This window comes from Quercus lobata, chromosome 10, assembly GCF_001633185.2.
Source record: "Quercus lobata isolate SW786 chromosome 10, ValleyOak3.0 Primary Assembly, whole genome shotgun sequence".
NCBI classification, from domain to species: Eukaryota; Viridiplantae; Streptophyta; class Magnoliopsida; order Fagales; family Fagaceae; genus Quercus; species Quercus lobata.
Window position 1 is genome coordinate 32,769,697 of NC_044913.1, and position 24,630 is coordinate 32,794,326.

The 24,630-nt window shown below is 34.7% G+C and overlaps 1 protein-coding gene across 4 annotated transcripts in view; it reads right to left on the reverse strand.

Annotated features, from left to right (window-relative positions):
* The window catches only part of LOC115963891 (probable cyclic nucleotide-gated ion channel 20, chloroplastic), a 50,367-nt gene extending 27,075 nt beyond the window's left edge, over nucleotides 1-23,292 (reverse strand). The window contains exons 1-7 of one of the 4 annotated variants that reach the window (XM_031083115.1): nucleotides 23,088-23,292; nucleotides 19,932-20,454; nucleotides 15,662-15,853; nucleotides 12,385-12,483; nucleotides 4,828-4,965; nucleotides 3,757-3,999; nucleotides 2,630-2,896 (exon numbers count right to left, since the gene is read on the reverse strand). In XM_031083115.1, the coding sequence (XP_030938975.1) occupies nucleotides 2,630-2,896; nucleotides 3,757-3,999; nucleotides 4,828-4,965; nucleotides 12,385-12,483; nucleotides 15,662-15,853; nucleotides 19,932-20,438 (1,446 nt within the window). In that variant the 5' untranslated portion in view covers nucleotides 20,439-20,454; nucleotides 23,088-23,292. The remainder of the gene's footprint in view (nucleotides 1-2,629; nucleotides 2,897-3,756; nucleotides 4,000-4,827; nucleotides 4,966-12,384; nucleotides 12,484-15,661; nucleotides 15,854-19,931; nucleotides 20,455-23,087) is intronic. The other 3 variants (XM_031083116.1, XM_031083117.1, XM_031083118.1) reach the window with 3 other exon arrangements.
* Nucleotides 23,293-24,630: the final 1,338 nt, after the last annotated feature.

Consider the following 24,630-nt stretch of genomic DNA (forward strand, 5'->3'; position numbering starts at 1 on the left):
CTTGAAAGATACAATGAATTAATAAAAAAATGGCAACGCAGTTCAAAAGTTTACTAAGCTTACTAATTGACAAAAGATTAAAAAGAAAGTCAAGAATACATAAGACAGAAGAGAGAGAGAGAGAGATTAGGACTAAGATTGGCAGTGCCCAAACCAGAAACTGTAGTGGTTAAGCAATCTAACAAAGTAACATTCGGAAGACTGCTAGAGTGCTCAAGGTCAGAAAGTAAACTTGAGGTACTTTGTCATATGATTAGTAGCACCTAAGTCGATGACCACCTAAGTCAATGACCCAAGGTTCCTAAGTGGCAAGATAAGCAATGTAAGTACCTTGTTAAGCCAAAGTAGCTATAGAGCCAAACCCAACAAAATTAGAATGCATAGACAGGATGCGATTGTACTCTTCCTCAAGGATGGAGACTACTCTAGATGAAGGTGGAAGTGACTGTGAAGTCAGTTGTTCAGCCTAAAAACTAGCTTGATGAGCTTAGGGTTTACCTTACAACTCTCAACAAAAGTCTAATGTATGATTCTCACCATGACAATAAGTGCACTTGTGGAGGCCACGTCCTCTACCACTTTTCCCCCTTGCTCACAACGTCCACGGCCTTGACCTCCACAACCACCTCTACCACTCCCCATGGAAGTCGCAAAAGTAGATTTATCACCAAAAGGTAATGTAGCAGTACTAGGATAAGGTAATGTAGCTGTTTTAGAGCTAGATAATGTGGCCTATCTAAGTCTACCAAAAACTTCACTCAATGAAAGGATGTCCTAACTTGTCAACAATTGTTATTTTACTGGGTACAATGTTGTAGGTAAGCCAGTGAGGGAGCAAGCAACATACATATAAGCTCTTTGTTTCTTCATAGTTTTCATATCAAAGGAGATGGGTTGGTAAATATTGCGTTCTTCACATATACTCTTAAACTTGTTATAATAGTCTTCCAAAGACAAATCACTAAGAGTCAAGGAAAAATAAGCTTGATGAAGATCATAAATTTGCTTCAAATTGCTAACACCAAAGTACAGTTCCATGGCCTGTTCCCAAACAAGTTTTGCAGTCGATAAGAAAACCAAACTACAACTAATCTTAGACTCCATACTATTCCACAGGAAAGTCCTAATCTGTGCATCTTCAACTCTCCAATCAGCATATTTAGAGTCCATAGAAGCAGGGGGTTCATTAATCACGTAATTGAACTTCTTTCAACTACTTGGGCCACTTAGCATAATTACTTCCATTAAGACAAAAGAGGTAATAGATAACAAGTCTGGAAACAATAAATAATTAGTGGGTTGAACACTATTTTTGGTCCACAGCAGCAATCTTATCAACACACTCACAATAAGCAAATAAACTAGTGGACCTGTGGAAAGAAACCTCAACAATGAGTCAACTAACTACAACTAGACAAATTCAACACCAATAGTTCCAAATACTGCCCAAGAGAGCCACTTTACTCACACAAACCAAACAAACATCATTCCTGGATTTGGAGAAATCTGTTGAATAGGAATTTCCAGGGAAGTAACCTGACTATAAACATTGATTTACCTCCAATTCCCGTCCCTTAAAAATTAGATTAGCCATTGCATTCTTAACAACCAAGTTTTGCCCCCCACTCTACCTTATTTAATCACTGTACTCAGAACCCTCTACTGCATTTGGTACCATAGAAATCAAGTTCAGTTTGAGGGGAAGCAACCCAATACCATGGAAACACTAATGACTTCTCAAGCTCTGGTCAGAAGGTATGGAGAGGCTTTTCACAATGTGGATGCGGGTGCTGCTAGAACAGGGGTTTTCAATGCACAAGGAGCACAATCAACCTGCATGGCCCTTCCATGAGCAGTGGAAGATATTAATTCAGGTGGAGGTCAGAAAGAAAATGCACAAGGGCAGAAGAGGATAGGCTATAGTAGCTAAGGACAGAGAAGGGCACAACATTCTGGCCAAGGGACAGAGCATTGGCATACAGGAGCTGCAAGAAGCTAGACTTTATATAAACAGAGAAGCAATACTCTGAAAGACATGGGTTTTTCCAACATGGTGGTCCTGATCAGCAAGAAAGACATAGCACAGTTTAGGAAGAAGAAAGATCACTGGCACAGGCAATGCCACAACCTCATTGAAGATATATAATATATCGGAACCCAAGCTCAGATTAGACTTGTTATTAAAGGTGTTTCAAATGTAATATTACCTGAAGCTAGAAAAGTGGCCATCCAGGCTGCAACTCAATATCCATATATTGTTTTTTGACAACTGTTTCATACTATTTGCCAGATATCTTTGCCAGGTATAAAATAAATAAATTTTTTTTTTTTTTAAAAGTAGGAATATGAAGTAATAAACAAACCCAAATCAGATTTTTTTTTTTTTTTTTAATGCAAGATAAGAAATCAAGTGGAAGAAACCAAAAGCAATGGCAAGTGTGTGCCTCAGGTTTGCCTCCCGCCAAAAGGGCTTGACAAAATTTGTAATGTATTTTCCTATAGCACATCCCTAGTTAATTTAAAAACTATGTAAAACAAAATTTCGACTGAAATTCAAGTTGTAGGATAAAGTTCAAGACACTTCATATAAAAGATAAGGCAAAAATGAAGAAATACATAAAAGGAATACCTGGAATCCCCAAAATAATGAAAATATATATTTGGTTATGATGCTATGTTCCATAGTAAGAGAGACAGCTGTCTTGTAAATCCCATACGAAAAGCCATCTTCAGTTAAACAAGCACTGGCATTCACATTATCTTTCCAGCTATTCCATGTTGAATTGGGATCATCGGAAAAATGTTTAGAAATTTTTCCAACCCCACAATCTATAAAACTCAGACATGACGCAAGTCCAGAGTTTTCACAGGCAACTCGAAGACATTGATTAACCCTCTGGGAAAATAAAGAGGAGGTAAAATGAGAAAATTAGTGAATCATTGAACAAAAGACTTCATGCACGTAGTAAACAGAATACTTGGCAAAATAGAAATAAGAAGCAGTTGGCATAATCAACCCTCTCATGTTTGAAGCATCTCAGCCAATATAATGACTTCCAATAAGACAATAAAGTCAAAATCTTCTTCTTCTTTTTTAAATAAATAACAAATAAATAAAGAATATTGAAATGACTACTTCATTAATGAAACAAATTATTTTCTTGGTAGTGGATTTTTTTTTTCCTATCACAAATATTTTACTAACATTACAAACTAAACTGAGTACATTAATGATGCAATGTTTGGGTTCTGGCCAAGATTAGACCATAATGTCAAAAGCTTCTCTTCTTTTGAAATATAAATATATAATAAAAAAAACTATTGAATGACTAGTTCAATGATGAAACAAATTATTGTCTTCATGGTGTTTCTTTTTTCATGTCACAAATATTTTTACCATGTCAACAATAAATCAAAACATTACAAACTAAACTGAGAACATAAATGATGCAATGTTTGGGTTCTTTTTATTTTTTTCTTTTCTTTTCTTGGCAGGCAAAGGAACATTTGACTTAATATTGCTTCAGGAAATTGTTCGCCAAGGTTGCATTATGTCTGCAATTTGTGTTTCACAAAAGGTAATTTGAACAAGAAGATGCTTCACTATTATGAACATTTCAACAACTAAATATAATTGCATGTACAAGAGGAAGTGTAAAGTTCAAAGAAACTTCAAAAAACAGAAAGAAGAAGAAACTTGTTAAAAATAAGGCAAGGTCAACAAGCATCTTTAGTGATATAAAAACCTCCACCTACCTGCAACCCAAACAGATACCAACATGACCCAACAACATGGCCGGACAACATGAAAATGAGAAGATTTATAATGAAATTAGCCCAGGCTGACTCAAATACGAAGCCACTTGGAGACTGACCAGCAAGTAGAGGTAGAAACCTATACAATCTAGGAATGTACTGAACAAGAACAGCTGCCCGTAAAAGATTTTTGGCATAATTGGCTCCTCCCAAAGATTTTGGTAGAATTAACAATATTATGATCTGCATTTTAAAAAGTAATAATAAAAATAATTAATTACAAAGGACAGAAATTCGAAATACACTTATCATTTAAATAAAACATATACTATCATAAAGGTATTTAAACCAATTGATCGATACATGCAACGATCTTATAGAAGGCAACTTGATCACATGTATTGCACTTTTCTAGGAGGCAACTCGATTATTTGGAAAATTAAGAAGTTGACTATAATATCCAGATCTAGCTTAGAGGATGATTACAAGGCCATGACACATACGTCATGCAAAGTTATGTGGATTAAGCATCTAGTTGAGGAATTAAGGTTTGACATGAAGTTGCCTATGAATATGATTGTAAAAAGCAAGCAGCAATTCATACTGCCTCTATTCTTGTGCTTCATGTGCAAACCAAGCATATAGAGTTGGATTGTCATCTTGTTTGAGAAAGGGTAGAAACTGGTGTAATACCTACTCCATATATCTCTATCAGAGCCCAATTCGCTGATATGTTTGAATCAAAGTTTTGTGTAAGACTCGTTTGGATTTATTATGTAACAAGCTAGGATTGCATGACATATACGTCCCAACTTGAGGGTAAGTGTTATAAGTTTGTATTAAGTCAAGGGAAAAATATTAAACAATATCATCGTAATCACCCACATATATAAATTAGAATTTTTAAATGTTAAATTAAGTTTTTAACCCTAATTACATCCCGAAACAACAAGCTTGTACATTGAATAATCAATAAGAAGATTGTAACACATTAAGTGTACGGACGTGTCATAATGTAGATGGTAAACAAAGTTGATAAAGGGAAGAGAATGATTGAGAGATGGTTCTTACTTGAGGAAGAGGTAATACAACAAACAAGTCAATAAAAAAGTATCCACAAATGTAATTAAGAGCAATTTTCTTTGGATGGTCAACCAACTCTCCAGCACCAACCACTCGCGACTCTAGGGCCACATAAGCCAACCTAAACTGCACAAAAGCAAATTATATAATTCCAAGGCTAGAGGAAAGGCTTCAATCAAAACTAAGAAAATTACAATGGGATAATGATTAGAGGCATTGGATATATGAATCACGTTCTCAAATTAAGACATGTGAATTATTATAGATGAAACCTATAAAATTCTCTTATCAGTTATCACAATATTTAACTTTCTTATATCTATATTCTTTTTCAATAGCATACAGTATACTTAAATAAATATATGAAGATGCATATGTACAAAAATATTCATGGATTTTCTCGGATTCTTAGTATTTGTAATTGTTACCAAGCGCAGTAGCTTTTGTATAGAACCTGTACACCTAAGTCACTCCCTTTAATAAAATCATCTATTCATACATACATACAATGCCAAGATTTTAAATAGCATTTTAGATAATGGAGAAAAGTGTAACAATCATTGCTTGCTTTAATGTGAATATGAATGAAAAAGCATAACATTGTTTAGTGACTAAATAGATCCACAAAACAATAAAAATTATTTTCAAATCATTTTATCCACTACCTTTCGATTACATTCATTGAATGTGAGAAACTTGAGTGATATACCAATAATAATCATAATAATAACTAATAAATGATAAATAATCATAAATGGCTCAAGGAAATTATAAATTAGGGCTGTGAAATGGCTGCCCAAGCCATTCAGTTTTTGTGAGGGTAATGAGTCAGTTCAATTCTGCATTGACACTATTGACTGAATTGGTTTGTTATTGGGTTTTAATTCAAATATATATTGTACATGGCAAACAATTAGCAGCAAGTTCATGGCAAATTTTCCCAACCCTACTTCCCTTAATTTAATCTTCCCTACTAGGAACTTTTGTAACAATTGGATGGAGGATGAGGTTGTGGTTTCCAAACCCACCAAATGAATGTGTAACTTCCCAATAAAAAAAGATTAGAAAAGAAAAACAAGATGGGAAAGCAAACATCCCAAGGGAGTCAATTTCATACCAGAGGCCGTTATGGTTTGGTCAAGAGAACGAAATATTTCGGTAGCGGTTGATAATGATGCACCATTTTGGGATTACCGCTATTTATATATTTCTGTACATAAATATATGTTTGTATTTACTTATGTAAGTATAAATTTATTAATTTTTACATTTATCAACATAAAATTTAAAATCCACATATTTTATAAGACTAAATATTAGCCTAAGTACACTAATCAATATATTAACTTAAATAACATGTTTTTTAATATTTTTTTTCAATTTTTTAACATTTTTTTTTAATTGTATTGACCGAAACACTAATTTTGGCCAAAATGCCCGAAATATCCCCTATATAGGCTGGTACAACCCGATATTTTTTCCAATACATTTTGGAAGAGGACCAATACTGGTTTAATGGCTGGTACGGTATATTTGCTGATGTAGGACAGAATCTACAAGTAAACTTTTGTTATTTATTAATTTTGGTATTCAATATGTAATTTTTGGAATTCTAAGTTTAGGGTTTTATTTTCTTGTTTTTAGGTGCTTTTAATACTTTTTAGGTCAACTTTGATTCCTATTATGGTTAAGTATTAATTAGGATTTATTTTAGAATATATTTTCTTGTTAGTCAAGTTTTATGGAGCCCTTAAATAGGCCTCCAAATTTGTAAACGTTTTTCGGTATTATTGATAATAATAAAAATTCAAACTTTTGTCTCTTGTTTCTCTGGTGGATACCAGAACCCTTTCTCCTTGTGGATTCAAGGTTACTTTTAGAAGTAAATGTGTTTTATTTCTTGTTTACTAGAAGTAGACATGTTTTGCTTCTTGACGCTTCCACATCGCGACATCATTTCCCCAATTTAATCACAACTAACAACTTTTGGCTTGTAAAGACCTCCCTTCATTAAGTGAAGCTTTTGGTAGACTTAGACAAGCCACATTATCTGACTCTAATATTGCTACATTACCTTCCGGTTATAAATCTGCTTTTGCCACTTCTATGGGGAGTGGTAAGGCCCATGGTTTTGAAATCTAGATCAAACCATACGGTCCAACCGGATTAACCAAAAACCGTTCATTAAAGCCGGTTCTTTTAACCATAATAACCAGCCATTACAAGAAAGTTCGTGAACCGTGAGAAATGCGGTTGAACCTCTTAGTTTTGAAAACCTTAAGCGGTTCTCACAGGTCAAACCATTTGAGATTTTTTTTTTTTTTTTTTTTTTTACTTACAGCCATTGTTGAAGCTTCAAGCCTTCAACTTCAACCACCCACCATGAGACTATCAGACATGAGACCACACTGCCATCTTCTTCGTTGCAGCCATTGTTGAAGCTTCAAGCCTTCAACTTCAACCACCCACCATGAGACTATCAGACATGATACCACACTGCCATCTTCTTCGTTGCTCTCTCTCTCTCTCTCTCTCTCTCTGTGTGCGTTTTTGCATATGTTGTATCAACATTTTTTGCCTCTAGAGTATTCTTCTTCAGTATCTGCATTGTTACCCAATTATTCTTGCTGTCAAGCACTTCTTAAATTTTATGGGAACTTGTTCTTTATTTAACCCATTTTTTAATGGGGGAACAAACCAGTGTCTGCCCACTCCACTCTTGTATTTTTTTTTTTTAATTCACAAATGATTGACTATTCAAATGGGCATAAAAAAGAAAATATTGGATTGTCAATTATGCTCAGAATGTAATATTTTTTATTTGCAAAATTATGTTTGCTTAGAATTTAATATTTTTTATTTGCATTATGAAAGTGATGATATAAAAAAATATTTGAAATATAGTTCTTTATATTTATTTGGATTATTTTAGTTAATTTTTTAATTTTTACTAATTTAATATATTTATTTATCTTTTAAATAATTATTAAATTAATTATGATGTCATCACGGTTCGACCTTGGTTGAACCTTAGTCTGACCTTAAAAATTTTGAACCTCTCTCCCTTCTCCGGTTCTTTGAACAGTTTGAGTCTAAAAACTATGGTAAGGCCGTGGAGGTCTTGAGCAAGGGGTCATACTGAGAACTATAAACTAGAGTGGAGGTCTTGAGCAAGGGGTCATACTGAGGATTATAAACTAGACTTTTGTTGGAAGTAGTATGGCAAACTCTCAGCTCATTAAGCTAGTTTTCAGGCTGAAGAACTAACTTCACAATCACTTCCACCAACACACCAACATCAAGAGTAGTATCAATTCCGGAGGAAGACTACATTCACCTTGTGTCTGTACATTCTAATTCTGTTAGGTGTAGCTCTACAACTACTTTGGCTTAATAAGGTACTTCCATTGCTTGTCTTGCCATTCAAGAACCTTGGGTCATTGACTTAGGTCCTACTAATCATATGACAGGTACTTCAAGTTTACTCTCTGACCTTGAGCACTCTAGTAGTCTTCTCAATGTCACTTTGGCAGGTGGCTCAACCACTAAAGTTTATGGTTTAGGCACGAGCACTCTAGTAGTCTTCTCAATGTCACTTTGGCAGATGGCTCAACCACTAAAGTTTATGGTCTAGGCACTGCCAATCTAGGTCCTAATCTTTCTCTCTCTTCAGTCTTATATATTCTTGACTTTCCTTTTAATCTTTTGCCAATTAGTAAGCTTACTAAATTTCTGAATTGCGCTGCCCTTTTTTATCCACTCATTGTATCTTTCAAGATCTCAAGACAAGGACGATTCTTGGTGGAGGGCATGAAGCCAGTTGACTCTACCACCTGGATCATCGTTGTTCATCGAGTTTAGTGGTTTCTCACTTGTGTATCTCACCTCTCCAGCATCATTGTCGCCTTGGTCAACCCACTCTCTAAAATTTGAAGTGGTTAGTCCCATTGTGTCATCGAGCTTTTGCAATGTGAAGCATGTCAATTGAGTAAGCACCATTGCCTTTGTCTCTAGGCGTGAAAGTCATGTCAGTAGTCCTTTTCATTTATTTCATTCTGATATTTGGGTCCCAAAAAAAACTCCCTCATAGTTGGGATTTAAATATTTTGTTAGTTTTGTTGATGATTATTCTAGGGTCACCTATCTTTATCTTACGAAAGAAATGTTTGAATTTTTCCCTATTTTCAAATCATTTTTTATGGAAATAAAGAATCAATTTATTGCTTCACTTCATATTTTTTTTATATGCTTTTGAATATTTTCATACGTCATTGCTTTAATATCATACCTCATCCTTGTCCTCCGTTGTTGCTCCTAAGTCTCTACAGGAAGCTATGTCCATTCTTGGTTGGAAGGCTATTATGGAAGAAGAAATGTCTACCTTGTTTCAAATTCTACTTGGTCTTTAGTTCCTCCTCTAGGGAAAACTACTATTGGCTATCGTTGGGTGTATACTATGAAGTACTTGCCTGATGGTTCTATTGAACATTTGAAGGCTCGCTTGGTTTCCAAAGGGTATACCAAGACTTTTGGTGTCGAATATGCAAAGACATTCTCTCCTGTTGCTAAAATTTTCTATCAGGATTTTAATCTACTTATCTGCTAATCTGGGTTGGCCATTGTTTTAGTTAGACGTTAAAGATGCATTTTTAAATGGTGATTAGAAGGAAGAGTTGTGTATGGAGAAACCACTTTGGTTTGTTGCTCAAGGGGAGTTTGGGAAGGTTTGCAAGATGCATAAAGCCATCTATGGTCTTAAGCAATCTCCCTAGTAAATTTAGTGCAACAGTGTTATAGTTTGGATTGCGACATTGCCAATCTAATCACTCTATGGTTTCTAATCACTCTAAAAGAGGAAAGGTTTTTTTTGATAAGTAATAAGTTTATTGATATCAAAAAGGGGAACACCCTAGTACACAAGAAGTGTACAAGGGGTCAAACAATCAAGAACAAAATTTACAAGAATCTAAGAAATTTAGAAAAGATAAAAAAAATGATTGGTTCCACAAAGCAGCCAACCAATCCATTAAAGTTCTAAAGAAAAATAGCTTCAAGTATGGTATGGATCTCTCCCTATCTTCAAAGCACCTACTATTTCTCTTTCTCCATAAACACCACAATAAGTAATGGGGAACAATCAACCATATATGCCCATTAAAAGAGGAAAGGTTATGTTGATAGTGTGTGTAAATGATATTATAATCACTGGTGATGACAAGGACATTGATGATTTGAAGACATTCCTTCAAAACTCATTTCAAACTAAGGACTGGGCAAACTTCATTATTTCTTGGGTATTGAGGTAGCACGATCTAAAAAAGTATTAGTTTATCACAAAGAAAGTATGTGATGGATATTTTGGAAGAAACTAGCTTTGTTAGGATCTAAAGTAGTGGAGACTCCTATGAATCCTAATGCCAAATTGTATGAAGATCAGGAGGAGCTGTTGTCTAATCCTAAGAGATATCGTCGTCTGGTTGGTAAGTTAAATTATCTCACAATTACTCTCCCTGATATATCATTTGCAATTGGTGTTATGAGCCAATACATGAAAGCTCCACATCTTCCACATTGGGATTTTGGTAAACAGTTATTCAAATTGTGAGGTATCTTAAAGCACATATAGGTTGTGGTCTTTTGAATAAAGCTAACAGTCACCTGCAAGCTATGTTGCCCGGACATGCCAAAAATGGCAAAGTACCCGTGTCGGACACGTATTCAACATAGGTACCAGTAAGACACGGCTGCAAAAGTACCCAGCGCATACCAGAGAAAAAAAAAAAATTTATTCTAGGTACGGGCGGACACAGCCAAGACATGCTAGTTACTTCCCGGACATGGGAGGGGAAAAAAAAAAAGATCTCACTCCCTCACGCACTCTCTTTCTAAACCCACAACTTCCTTCAATCTAGAACCACAATAGTATCACCACCATCACCCCTCTTTTTATTTTTCTTCTCGCATAGGCTGGAACAAGTAGCAATCATCATCTTCTACTTTTCAGCCAGTTGCTTTTTTTTCGTCCGCTTGCACAGACACAATTTTTTTGCTAAAAAATGTGTTACTTTTTTGTTTTATTTAATGGAGACATAATTGTAAATTTATACTAACTTCGCTTTTCCATCCTCTCATTTTGTTTCTCAACCAAACAAATAAATTTTCCATCCTCCCAATCAAACACAAATGGGAGAAAACTAAATCTCATCTATCCTCCCACTTTTCTATTCTCCTACTTTTTCACTCCTCTAACCAAACAGACCCTTATATATCTTCTTGTGGGTGTCGACTCCGAGGCATGGGTGTGGCAAGATGACAAGAGATATTTCGGGGGGTGGCCCACGTATTACTTTTTATTTTTTAATTTTTTGCCCTTTCTAGTCTATGGCATTATAAATAATGGTAAAGAAATTGCCTTTTCCTAAGCATTTATATTATTTTATTTTATATTAAATATTTTTAGATTTGTCTTTAAATTAATTGTAGATATTTTTTTAAAACATTTTATTGCAATTACTTAATTTTAAAACCTAAAAAAAGATAAATATGTCTAAAAATATATAAAATATACCTAAAATAAATATTAATTAATTAATTGTCGTACTCCAGACATGTCGTACCCTAGTTTTTCAAGAAATGTCGTACTCCCGTACCCATATTGTACTCGCACCCGTGTCTATGTCTATGCAACCTAGCCTGCAAGTATAAGCCTTTACCGATGCCAATTGCATAGGATCATTGTTAGCTAGGAAATCCACTACTATTTATTGCACTTTTCTGGGAGGAAACTTGATTTTCTGGGAGGAAACTTGATTCCTTGGAAGAGTAAGAAACAAATTTTTGTAGATAGGTCTAGTACAAAGGTTGAGTATAGAGCCCTGAAACACACACCATGTGAACTAATATAGATCAATCTTACTTGAGGAATTAAAATCTATTTTGAAGGTGCCTATGAGTATGCATTGTGATAATTAAGCAACAATTCACATTGCTTCCAATCTTGTGTTTCATGAGCGAACTAAGCATATAAAAGTAGATTGTCACATTATTCGAGAGGGAGTAGAAAATGGTGTAATTACTACTCTATATGTTTCTACAAGAGTCCAAATTGCTGATATGTTTACCAAAGCTTTATGTAAAACTCATTTGGATTTATTATGTAAAAAGCTAGAATTGTATGATATATACTCTCCAAGATTCAAAGCTAGGGGCACAATAATAATACCGCTGTACTCTCTTTATACACAAATAATATTTTATGTGTTAGGGTTAATTTAACAAACCCTAAACACTTTTACTCAAATAGTAGGTATTTTCAAGAAAAAATAGAATAAAAAGATAATTTAAGTTTTTCTTTTATATAAGTAATAAGTAATTATATTCATATATATATATATATATATATATATAGTAAACAGTTTTTGGGAACAGTTTTGAACACACTCAACTATCCCCTGAGAAGTATCAAATATACAAAGAATCTAAAAATTCTAATCTACTGATAATCTATGGAATAAAGAGCTAATAAGCATCGATTTGACTTCTCACCTGAAGAAGCATGTGAAATAAGTATACCAGATCAGTCATACTTCTGAAAACCACAATTGTAGTGGTCATGGGCCAGTTAATAATTATACACTTGTTATCCTGCACTCAAAGGTTGGGGGAAAGCAAGTAAAGTTTTGCTATAGTTAACCAATATATATATATATATATATATATATTTGGATCAGTAAATACAAATTTTATTTAGAGAAGAATAAGTACAGCACAACCACAGTACACAGGCAGTGTACAGGGGCTGTTAAAAATCAAATGAAAGTATATAAATCCAAAAATTATAGCATATTAGGGAAAGAATGACAACTTAAGACTGCTATCCAGTCATGCAGAGTGTGAGAAAAAAAAAAAAAAAATCTTCATATCTGCAAGACTACAACCCCTTCAAACATGTGAGTATTACACTCTCTCCAAATAATCCATAAAACATAATGGAATAGCACCCCAAACATCTGCCATAATATTCCAACCAAAGCCCCCTTTCCAACACTCCAACAAAGCCAAAACACTCTATAGGCATAACCACGCTATTCCAAACAAACCAAACACCATAGACTACAAATTATTGGCAATGGCGCAATGTAGTAACAGGTGATCAATAGTCTCACCACTCCTCTAACATAAAGCACCAATCTATCACACACAGCCTCCGCTTACACAAATTATCCATTGTTAGGATTCTCCCATTAGCTGCAGTCCCCACAGACACACACCCAAAAAAAAAAAAGCCATCATAGATGGAACCTACACCTTCCAAATACTCCTCCACTGAAAAACTGAAATTCCCCAGAATAGAGAGCTTTGTAAAAAGATTTTACCTCGAGTTACCACTTTTGTAAAGGTCCACTAGACATGATCCTCAGAAAATCCCCAATTTTAACCGAGTATAACTGAGTAATAAAGGATTGCAAAATCTCCAATGCCCAATCTTGGCAAGCACGATTAAGCACTACATCCCAAAAAACACCCCCATAATGTATATGTAAATAATCTACCATCATAATATCTTTGTCTCGAGCTACACAATACAAGTCCAGAAAAGTATACTTAAATCATCACCACACCAGCATTCACACCAAAAACAAATCCCTGAAAGACTACCCACTTTGAAAATTGTGCAAAACTATTCCACCCACTTCTGATACGTTTCCCCAAGATACATATGTGAGACCACCCATAGGCAACCCCAAAGTACACCCACCCCCAAGAACTCCATACTTTGTAATTGTATGCCAAAAGGCCTCTTTTTCATAAGCAAATCTCCAAAGCCATTTCCCTAATAGAGCTTGATTAAATCATACCAAACTATGAAAGCCCAAGCACCCCCCTGTTGGACAGGTTTGCAAACTGTCTGCCACTTCACCAAATGGAATTTTACACAATCACCCATCCCACAAAGAGAGGTAGTAAGTAGTTAGGCTAGAAAGAATACTCTTAATCAAAGTAAGCTGTCCTTCCTTGGATAGATAGAACTTCTTCCACCCTGCCAATTTTTTTTCCATCTTTTCTAATATCAGATCCCATATAGCCTTGGACATTTTTCCCACAGTAGGAGACCCATATACTTTAAAGGCAAAGTAGAGATCTTACATCAAACTAGGTAGACGTTCAATCTCATGCACATCCCCTACTGGAACCATCTCTGAATTGTCAAAATTTATTTTTAATCCCGAAACAGCTTCAAAGCAATACACATCTCAAATAACCAATCTGTTCATTCTCATCACCACAAAAAATTAAAGTATTGTACAAAAGATGAAACACAAGCAAAGGAACATTCTGCCTACCACCAACCGAAAATCCCGTTAAGTAACACCCCCCCCCCCCCGGTCAACCGCTTTAGATAACAATCTACTGAAAGCCTCTACAACTAGGAGAGATAATATCAACCGCTTTAGATAACAGTCTACTGAGAGCCTCTATAACTAGGACAAATAATATTAACCGCTTTAGATAACAGTCTACTCAAAGCCTCTATAACTAGGGCAAATAATAATGGCAACAACAGATCTCTTACCTCAATCCCTGAGAGCTCTCAAAAAATCCATTCAGACCGATATTAATAAGAATAGAGAATTTAACAATAGATATACAAAAAAAGTATCCACTTCTGATTCACAAGAGAGAATTATTCTGCCCAATCTGCTGAAATGGGAAAACGATCCAATCTCGACATTGACAGCACTTCTTGATTATTAGACCATGTTAAGATCCTCCCTCAAGTGGTAAATCTAGTAAATCCCCTAATCAGAGATAAATTCATAGAAATCCCACATGACCAGAGTGGTTCTGCCCCTTGTAAGCCTTTCACTAGGAAATCTTACTACATTAAAATCTCACCCCCGATACACCATGGAAGTTGCCAACAATTGTGAATGCCAGCCAACTCCCCCATAACATAGCCTGTTTCTGGTCCAAATTGGGACCATACACCCCATAAAACATCCATTCAAAATTCCCCTCTAGACTCCTGAATTTACACAATAAGGAAAATAACCCCTTCGCAACATCATTCTTCTACACCACTTTCTTTTCCCAAAGAAGTAAAATGCCCCTAGAAGCCCCTTCCACCTCCAAACAATCCCAATCCACAAATTGACTCCCCAACAGACTCTAGACCACACTATGGTTAATTACCCTCCATTTTTATCTCCTGTAAGCAAATAATATCCCCCTTCCACATTCTAAGAGCATTTCTCACCCTCACCCTCTTTTCCCAGTCGTTCAAACCTCTCACATTCCACATGATAAGTCATAAATTCATGATGTCAACTAAAGCACCCTATTCTTTTGACCAGCACTATTGCGGCCCCCTCCTCTTGTGTCATAATTTATTGTCGAGAGACCAAGTTCTTGAGTTCATCCCTTTCATACTGGATTTGACTTTTCTGCTGTGAGCTTGGTGACATTGTAGCCCTCCAACTATTCTCGATTACCATGAACAATCTGATACCCTCCTCCTTGAAGCCCGCTTAGGACACCTTCCCAAAAATTTGCCAAAACCCAGTCTTTACCTTTTCTTTATCTTCCCATTGTGACAGGATAAATAGTCAAAAGGTTGAGTGCAATGCTTTGGCAATGAAAACATATGTCGGACTTAATGAGATTTGAGAATAATCCCAAAACACTGAAAAATATTGACTTCACAATAATAGATGTTGGACACATGTTAAAAATTTAGAGACGTGATTATAGCCTTATCTCATGCACAAGCAAAACTCTTCAAAATGAATTTAACTTTATACTTCAAGGACAAGATCCATACCTTTAGTACATACAGCAAGAAGAAAAATAATGGGTCCACAAAAATTGCCACCAAGCAAGAAATGACAAAAAATTTGTTCCATCGTTGCACAACTTTAGTATGAGGGTTCATGACTCCAGGAATATATTGTTGGAGAAAGGAAAAAGTTCTCCTAGCCCAGCCTTTAGCATCCCCATAGAGAACATTACGGAACTAAAAAAATCAACAACAAAAGAGCATATTGGTGTATTTGTACAACATTATTCTGCTTAAAAAAAAACTATTAAAATACACAACATGAAAAAGTCATAGGAAAATAATAGTACAACAAAATGACTTTGCAGCCTCAAGAAAGTTTTTTACAGAACAATAACAAAGTGTTTGGATAACAACTTAGAGGACTTTCTTTCTTTTAGAAGCGAGGAAAAAAGAAAACACATAAACTACAATGCAGCTAGAATGAAAAACAGTTAAATTTAAACAAAATATAAAATTAAAAACCCTTATTATTGCTACTAAGAGGAAAACATAACATTAGAATTGCTTTTCCTTGTACATTACCCTATCAAAACATAATAACTACAATCAACATGCATGACATCTAACAGCACCACCACTAGACAGTAACACTAGTTACCACCAAATCTGCACAAGCCCCCGCCCTTTCTGAAACCTACCTTCACTAAAAAGGACTATAATCTCAACCTCCTGCTCTCGTAACCATTGCTACCAATGCCTCCATAACAAAATCACCACCAGCTCTACCAATTGCATTTGACCACTGCCACTGCAACAGCAACAATGTTATCACTGGAGCTGTCAATGCTATCACAGAGAGTATTGCCACTGCCACCATGACTATTACTATTACAGTTAGTACCAGGCCTAAACAATTTTCTTTCTACAGACAGCATAGCAATCTAGCAAACATTCTTTTTGCATTCAGAACAAAGCAAAGCAAAAAAAAAAAAAAAATGCAAAAGCTGACTTTTCTGGTTTTTTGAATTGGACCAGACCAACATAGGTCCCAGTCCTTGGTTGAACTAGTCGAACCAGTCCAGTTTCAAACCATGCTTTGAACCCTTGTCAAAGACTGGCCAAAGCTGCCGAGAGAGTGGTGTCACAACTTGCACGCAACCTGTCCGCGTCATGGCTGCCCGCAAGAACACCACGTTACATAAAGGAGAAAGCTTTCTCAATGTGAGCCACAAAAAGCTCACGACCTAGACATCCCACGAGCAGCTCGCAACTTTGCATCGTGGACAGATTCCAGCTACTTGACCCAATCCACAACCAGCTTAAGAAAAGAACATGCACACTCATCCTCTCATATCTCTACAGATCCAGAAATCGAAATATCCTAACAGAGATAGAGTGAGATTTTATAGAGCTTCTTGTGCTCAATCTTAGAGAGAAATACCTAAACACAGAGTGAACCCATAGCTTTTCTCTTCTCTTTCCCTCTCACCATGCCTACACCTTGAGAGGGGTTTTACCATCACTATCTACACCTTATTTGAGTGTTAGAGAGCTGATCAGTATTGGGAATCATTGGAGAGCCCATGTTTAAATCCAAGTTCCACTTGGTGACTAGCGGTTGGTTGTTAAACCGACAAGACTCCATAGAAGAAAGGACTCAGCAAAGTCGAATGCTAGCAAGAGCTTGGAGGACTCAAGTACTTAGAAAGATATATGCTTGGAGGGTCTATAGTCAATCTTGTACTGCATCTATTCTATAGTGGAGTTCCGACTTGGAGGATCAACAGGTTTTTCACCGGGGGGGGCTCTAGTTTCCTCTTCAATAACACTTGCCGGTGCTTTTGTATGGTTTGCTTTTTATTTTCTGCACTTTATATTCCTTTATTCCTTTATATTGTTTATTGCAAACCATGAATTGTGAATTAATCACGTATACTCAACTTAATTGGTTAGTTTTGTTAAAAGTGATTTAGCAGTAAAATTTGCAATTGGGGATCTATTCGCACTCTCAGCTTGGACAAAACTCTGAATGAAAACATGGCATGCAAAATTAAAATTAACAATTTAATGGGATAACCAGGTTTCCAAAAGGAAGAACAATTTTATATCCATAGAACAAGAAAGTAAATTGATTTGATATCTACAATAAAATTCAAGATAAAACTGTTAATCTTCGAGAAGTGTGTAGGGTTAAAATTAATTAATCTAACACAATACATATTATTTGTTAGAATTACCATTATTATTTTTTTATATTAGCATATAAGTATTCTTATAATCTTTCCATGCCTCCATAATATAAATATGTGCTAAGGTGAGGAACTGATTAACAAAGCCCCAAACCTTTTCTCAAATATCACTCTCCACTCTTCTTTTCTCTCCTTCAAACCTACTACCTCATATTTTACAACTGAGCTTGGTATCAAAGTCTATTGATCCAAGAAAATGGGGTTTCTGACCAAGAAAACTACCTCCTTGCGTTGCCCAATGAAGCCAACTAAACCCAGCAAGTGAACCTCAACAATTGATGTTGTTTTGGTGTCGAGATGACCACAAAGTCACTTGTCGGAGCCAGCTGACTCACCGAGCGAGTGAATCGTGGTCATTGGAGTTATGATTGGTGATTGAATAGTGTAGTTGTGGTCGTCAGCATGAGGAATTTGGTTAAATGTGATCACTGGTGTCATGAGTTTTGTTCGTTGTGGTTGTTGATGATATGAAATGCCTGAGTTAGAGGCAATGGGTGGTGTTTGACTTTGATAGCATATTAATCTTCAGGAAGCATGTAGGGTTAAAATTAATTACCCTAACACACCACATATTTCAAATTAATTTTAAATACATTCTAAAAATCTTCCCCACATACATTACTCATAACAAAAAAATATATAAAGAAGAGGGTTCAACCAGACTGTTACAGAACTGAACAAACATCAAGCATTTTGTTCTTCAACTACAAATGACGTAGGCTTTCCACAAGAGGGTAAGTTGCGGCTTTGATTCCCAATATTTAGAAGCAACATATGCCTTCAAGGGGCCAAGATTTTTTTTTAACTAATAATATTAATTTAAAATAAAAATAAAATAAACTATAAAACCAACAATGGAGCCAAGGTGGCTGGCAAGAAGTTCCTCCATCAAAATTTAGCAAACTTGGTCAGCCTGTATATATGTATAACATACAAACCCAATGCATCATCAAATTTGAAATTCACTGGGGCTTTCAGTATATTATCACATTGGCCTATATCTATTTATGATGATTAGATCATATTCTTTGTTATGTTAATAATCCAGAAAAAAGTTTCCTTCTTCCATTAGAGGTTTCAACAATTATTTCTTTCATGCATAATCTAATCTAATTGATGGGAATTTTTTAGTATGTTTTGATGATCATTGGTTATTGCTTTTGTGAAAACTAAAGATCATGTAATGATACTTCTGCATTGAACATAATAATCTCATTACCAAAAACTACAGAGGAATTAGGAGATTTTTACTTGCAAATTTTAGAGCTAAATTCCATACATCATATATTGGTTTCCTCATGGCAGATGTAGATGAATTTTCATCATCATATTTCCCTTTCTTATATCTGTCTTACATTATCCCCTGCTGACCAAAATCCTTGATCTTCCACTACATGGAAGCTATTTATGATATGCCAAATTGGAAAGCCAGTATAACACACCTTCTGGTTTACGTGTACTAAATAAATCTTTTAGCATTACTAAGCTCCAGAATTCATCATAATATATAAAAACAAAATTTTGACCTGGACGGTACTTAATGTGTGCAAATGATTTACTGGAAGTTTTATCTCTTTTGGGCCCTCAAGTTCTTTATTATGCAAGCATAGAATAAAAGAAAGCTGTTGCTATGCCTAGGAGAATGTAAGTTGAACAATCATCTATAGAAATTTTAAACCACATAAGAGCTGAATGTCAGTTGCAGAGATAGCATTGGACATCTCAAACTCCAACTGAAATTTCTAGATGCTAATAATAGCTGTTGCATAACTAATGAAATTAGGTACAAACATCAACATAGAATCCACAGAAGGGCTACATGCTACTATGATACAGAATTAGCCATCAAACTTGAAATCCTTTTTTTCTTCTTCTTTTTTTAAAGACCACCAAACTTGATATCTACACAAGAAGTTAGCATAGAGTGAAGTTTTTAGCTATGATGTAGGCATGTGGTTAAGAATGTGGACGACCAAAGCATATAATACAAGGCAACATAAAATATCAGCAAACTCAAAGAATAACACAGGAAGAACAACCTTAAGGTTAAGAAAGAAAAACACCTTAGGATCAAATACAGATGAAGCTTTTGAGTTCTTTTGTTGAGCGGCTCTGAAATTGTCATATGTTGGGCAAACTGTGCAATAAGGATCATTGCACACTCCCAACTGCCCAGACCTCAGTAAATGTTCATTTTTGGCTGCATAGTTGTCATTCAGCCAATCATTCCGATCCTTTCCTCTGGAAGAAGGAAACTTTTCTGGCACAGATTCCACTTTTTTATGACCTGTTACACCTTGATTTACCGGAAAAAGGCTTTCGGGTTTACGGCCAATGTATAATGGACCACTCATCTGTGTGAATGGAGTCCTTCTTTCACTCCGTAAGGGACCAGTATAGCCCACAAGGTTAGTTTCACTATCATGGGAATCCATTGAGTTCGTAGGAATGGAAATCGATGCACTCCTTGTGGATACAAATCTCTGAAATCGAGAATCCGGATGTTCATCCAAGAACTGTGCATGTGTGTCTAAAAGCATAGGTATATCATCATTTTCATAACCAGCCATTTCTCATCAACTAGACCTACAAAAGAATGTAAAAGTCAGAATGCATACGTGCACATGCTAGTTCTGCAAGTATTGCATAGCTAGAAAAATATTGTCATGCCACCACAAGAAGTATTTGTCCTTTTTATATAGATATTCAGTAACTTGGCACCAATGCGTTTCCAACTAGAAGAAAACAAAACCATATTCGAAGGCTATTTATTCAATCCTCACAATCTAAGTTCTTACTTAAGATATCATAAAATTCTATCTTCTTTGTTTACTCTCAAGTAATGCAATGCAATTTTCAAATCTTGTGTTTCTCTTCTTCAACAATATATCACTCAAATGCTGTATATGCAAGATATTCAGGATAACATATTTTGCCCTTCAGCCCATTAAGTGTAACAATATTTCAAAGCATCAGGTTATCCTGCATTATGCATATATTATAACATAGAAACCCCCATATTCTGATAACACATATTAAAGCTCAAATTTGTATATTTATTTTTTTCTTTTTGGCAACCTAACTTTTCATTTTTCATAATTAAAAATAAATTAATTATATTTTTAAAATAAATTAAAAAAAACACTGAAGATATGAAAAACATAGATAAAAAAATTGGAGAACAAAACTTATAGCCACAAACAAGGGGTGGTTAATGCATATATGGAAACTAATGACATGGCATGGGGGTGACACAGCAGCGTGTGCCATTTGGGAAAGGTGGAATGATATGGCACAGCTGAATTTCAGGTGTCAAATGGTTATTGTTACTAAATCCACTTGTGCCAAGTTTGTTGTAGTATTTGAAAACTAGAGGGAAAAATAGTTAAAGGCAAATCCACCTGCTAGATTTAAGGAAGTTGTTTGTGTGCTTTATTAAATCTAGCATGTGATAAATGTGAGTTAGTTATGAATGATGTTATCACTCAAATATTTATACACATCCTATTGTAATTGATAGATTGATTGTTAGTAATTTTCCTCTCTTTCTCTCTCTAGAAAATGCAAGGATTAAAAATATTACATTTCAGACATGATTATGATTCAACAAACGCACCTACTCCGCTTGTAAAAGGGAGGATGAGGTTGTGGGCTCAAAACCCAATACCAAAAAATTAAAAAAAAATGATTTTTTACAGTGATTGAACCACAGATCTTTTATTTAATCATTAGAGATTTTACCAATTTAACTAACTGGAACCTATGAGGCCAATTTGACTTAAGCAAATCATTTGCTATTAATACCGCAATCAAGTGCGAGTATAAACCTGTTCTAACATCACCCAACGTATAAGGCCAATTGTAAATACTAAAAGATTAACAACACACGCTGATAGTAAGCAAAGGACCCAGAAACAACCATTAGTAAGAGTATGTCATGTGGATGTGGTATTCTTCCAAATACAAGATTACCATTGTAAAGTAATAATTAATAAGATTTTTTTTTTTTTTGGGGGGTATGCATTCTAATAAAACCTCACCAAATTCCATTAGCAATAACCGTGCTTTTGGCATATTGTTCATATGTGAATGTGGTTGTACCAGTGGCGGAGCTAGCAATTTTTCTTTGGGGGGGCCAAGTTTAAAATGAGATCATAAACTTTTAACATGTATATACTATATTTATATTATGTATAATGAAAAATGTTATGTTCACCATATTTTTTAGGTGGCAGGTTGTTACTGATTTTAATCTAAAACCACCACTAAAATTATCTTTTTACCCACCAATAACAACAAATAACAATCCACCACCTAAAATTTATTGTAAAAATATTGTTAAAATGTTTTGGACATGACATTTTTCTATATACTATAATCTTTTTGTCATTGAATGCATAAAAAAAAACATATAATCAAATAAGTGAATAAACAATCATATATTTTTGTCAAATTTATAATAATATATTATATTTATATGATATATTAATATAGTATATTTATCATTCACCATTTTAATAAAAAAAAATGCTATGTCCATAATATTTTCACCATAAATCTTAAGTAACAAGTTATTATTGGTTGTTATTGGTGGGCAAAAAATTAATTTCAATTGTGAATTTAAATTAGAACTAATTAAAAAATTAGAATCAATATCAACTTATTAACTATAATTTATTATGAAAATATTATGAATGTAGTACTTTTATATAAAAAAAAAAAAAAAAATTAATGAATAATAGAACAAGAGAATGAAAGCCAATAAGCCAGGCACCTAGCTGGGAGTAACTGAGATCACCTTTTTCTTTTAAAGTGTATAGTTTTAAAACCATACACATGTGGTCCTCTAGGATTAGAGCAAATAGTAAAGTATTTTTGGACTTAGAAATCCGTGAAGCACTAAAAAGCTTTAGAAAACAAGTCAGGGAAAAGAAGAAATAAGTTTCCTCCTCCTAATATTTTTCCAGGACACATATTTGAGACAAGAAATTGTTAAGCTCGTAAGTTTCCTTCCTAAAAAATTTAAAAAAATTTGGGGGGGCCGTGGCCCCCTTGGCCATAACATAGCTCCGCCACTGGGTTGTACAATAACAAAGTCTGTAGTCCGATTCCAGAAAAAATAAACAAGTTGAAGACAATTTTACATACCTGTTTTAAAAATAAATAAATAAATAAATAAAAGATCTTTAAGAAAAAAGAAACGAAAGTATTTTACATACCTGTTTGAAGAGCTAAATTCCTATTGCTAGCAGGGAGTTTCAAACTCAGAAAGAAAAAGACAGCAATTAAGCTCTCTCAGACTCAGACAGAGGTGACTTTAAAGAGAGAGAGAGAGACAGAGGTGACTTTTAAAGAGTTTGAAAAGTCAGTTGTCGTCTGAGACAGAGACTGAGACTGAGATGGACAAAAAAGGCAAAGGGTATTACATCATTGGCCCATTTCATTTCATAATTCATTTGCACATAATTTTCCTTGTAGTAGTTGTTGGTGGGACCACTACGGGACAATCTAAGACGGTGGCTTTTTCTTTTTTTTTCTTTTTCTTTTTCTTTGCTGAGAAGAAAACTTTTATTATTAACAATAAGATAATTTATAAACAAAGCTGGAACCTCCAAAATAAGAAGCTGAGGAGAATATCCAAATTATAGATAGAGCACGGGATATGTTTGTGTCTCAATAATAATATTATTATTTCTATTATCTTCGATGCATGCAAACATATACTATTATTCTTTTCCTTTTTTTAAGTTATGCTTATTTATTAATTATTATGCGCTAAACAAACAACCCGCTGCCTCTGCTCCTGCAGCTTGTTAACACCGTTTCTGCACTTCTCTCCAAAAACTAATGACTCTTCAATGCAATGCAATGCAAACTCTTGAGGATATAGTTACAGTAGTATTGAAAGCAAGAATCTTAATAAGTCTTGTGCCCAACTTTGAGTGTCATAATCCTTTCGCTCATTCTAAAGTCTTCCCAACAACTTCTGTCTATAGCAATTCTCTGTATGTTTCCCATGGAAATCAAAACGTCAAGTTCTGACTCTGCCTCATCAAGTTTCCTGGGGACAATCCTTTGGGCGGTCTCTTGCTCATGCCTTTTTGGGTTTTGGGTTGGTCTCAGGTTTAACCCGACCCGCTTCTTCTTGAAATTTCTTTTTTCTATTTTTTTTCTTTTCTTTTGAATTTTACACATTTGCTGGGTTTTATGTTATATTCCCTAATATAGCGTTCTCACTTCTCAAAACCCCAAAAAAAAAAAATAATAATAATAATAATTGTCTTTTGAAAATTATATACTTTTATTTCTAATTATAAATAATAATAAAAATCATTTTATAGATTTCTCTCTCATTTCCTTTACTAATCTAAAACTTTGACCAAATCTTCTCATTTAAGACCCAAAAATTTTTATACTTTCCATGTTTTTATTTCCCATTCAAATTTGAATTGAACCTTAAAAGGAAATCTTTTATGGCCTGTTTGGATTGAGAAGAGAGAAAGGGAAAGTAAAACAGAGTTGACCAGAATTGAAATTTGAACCTGAGAGCTTAATTCTAATAGAAGAATCTTATCTTTAGTCACCTCATTAAAGCCTCTGCATTTTCCTAATTGATTTTTAGGATTCAAATTTAAAATCCAAACATTGACAACTCAATTCTATTTTGAAAACATAATATGAATTTACCAATTTACCCGCAAACTGCCCATCAAAGATAGTAGCTTCAGGATTTTTCATTCCTAGAACTTGTTGAACATATAA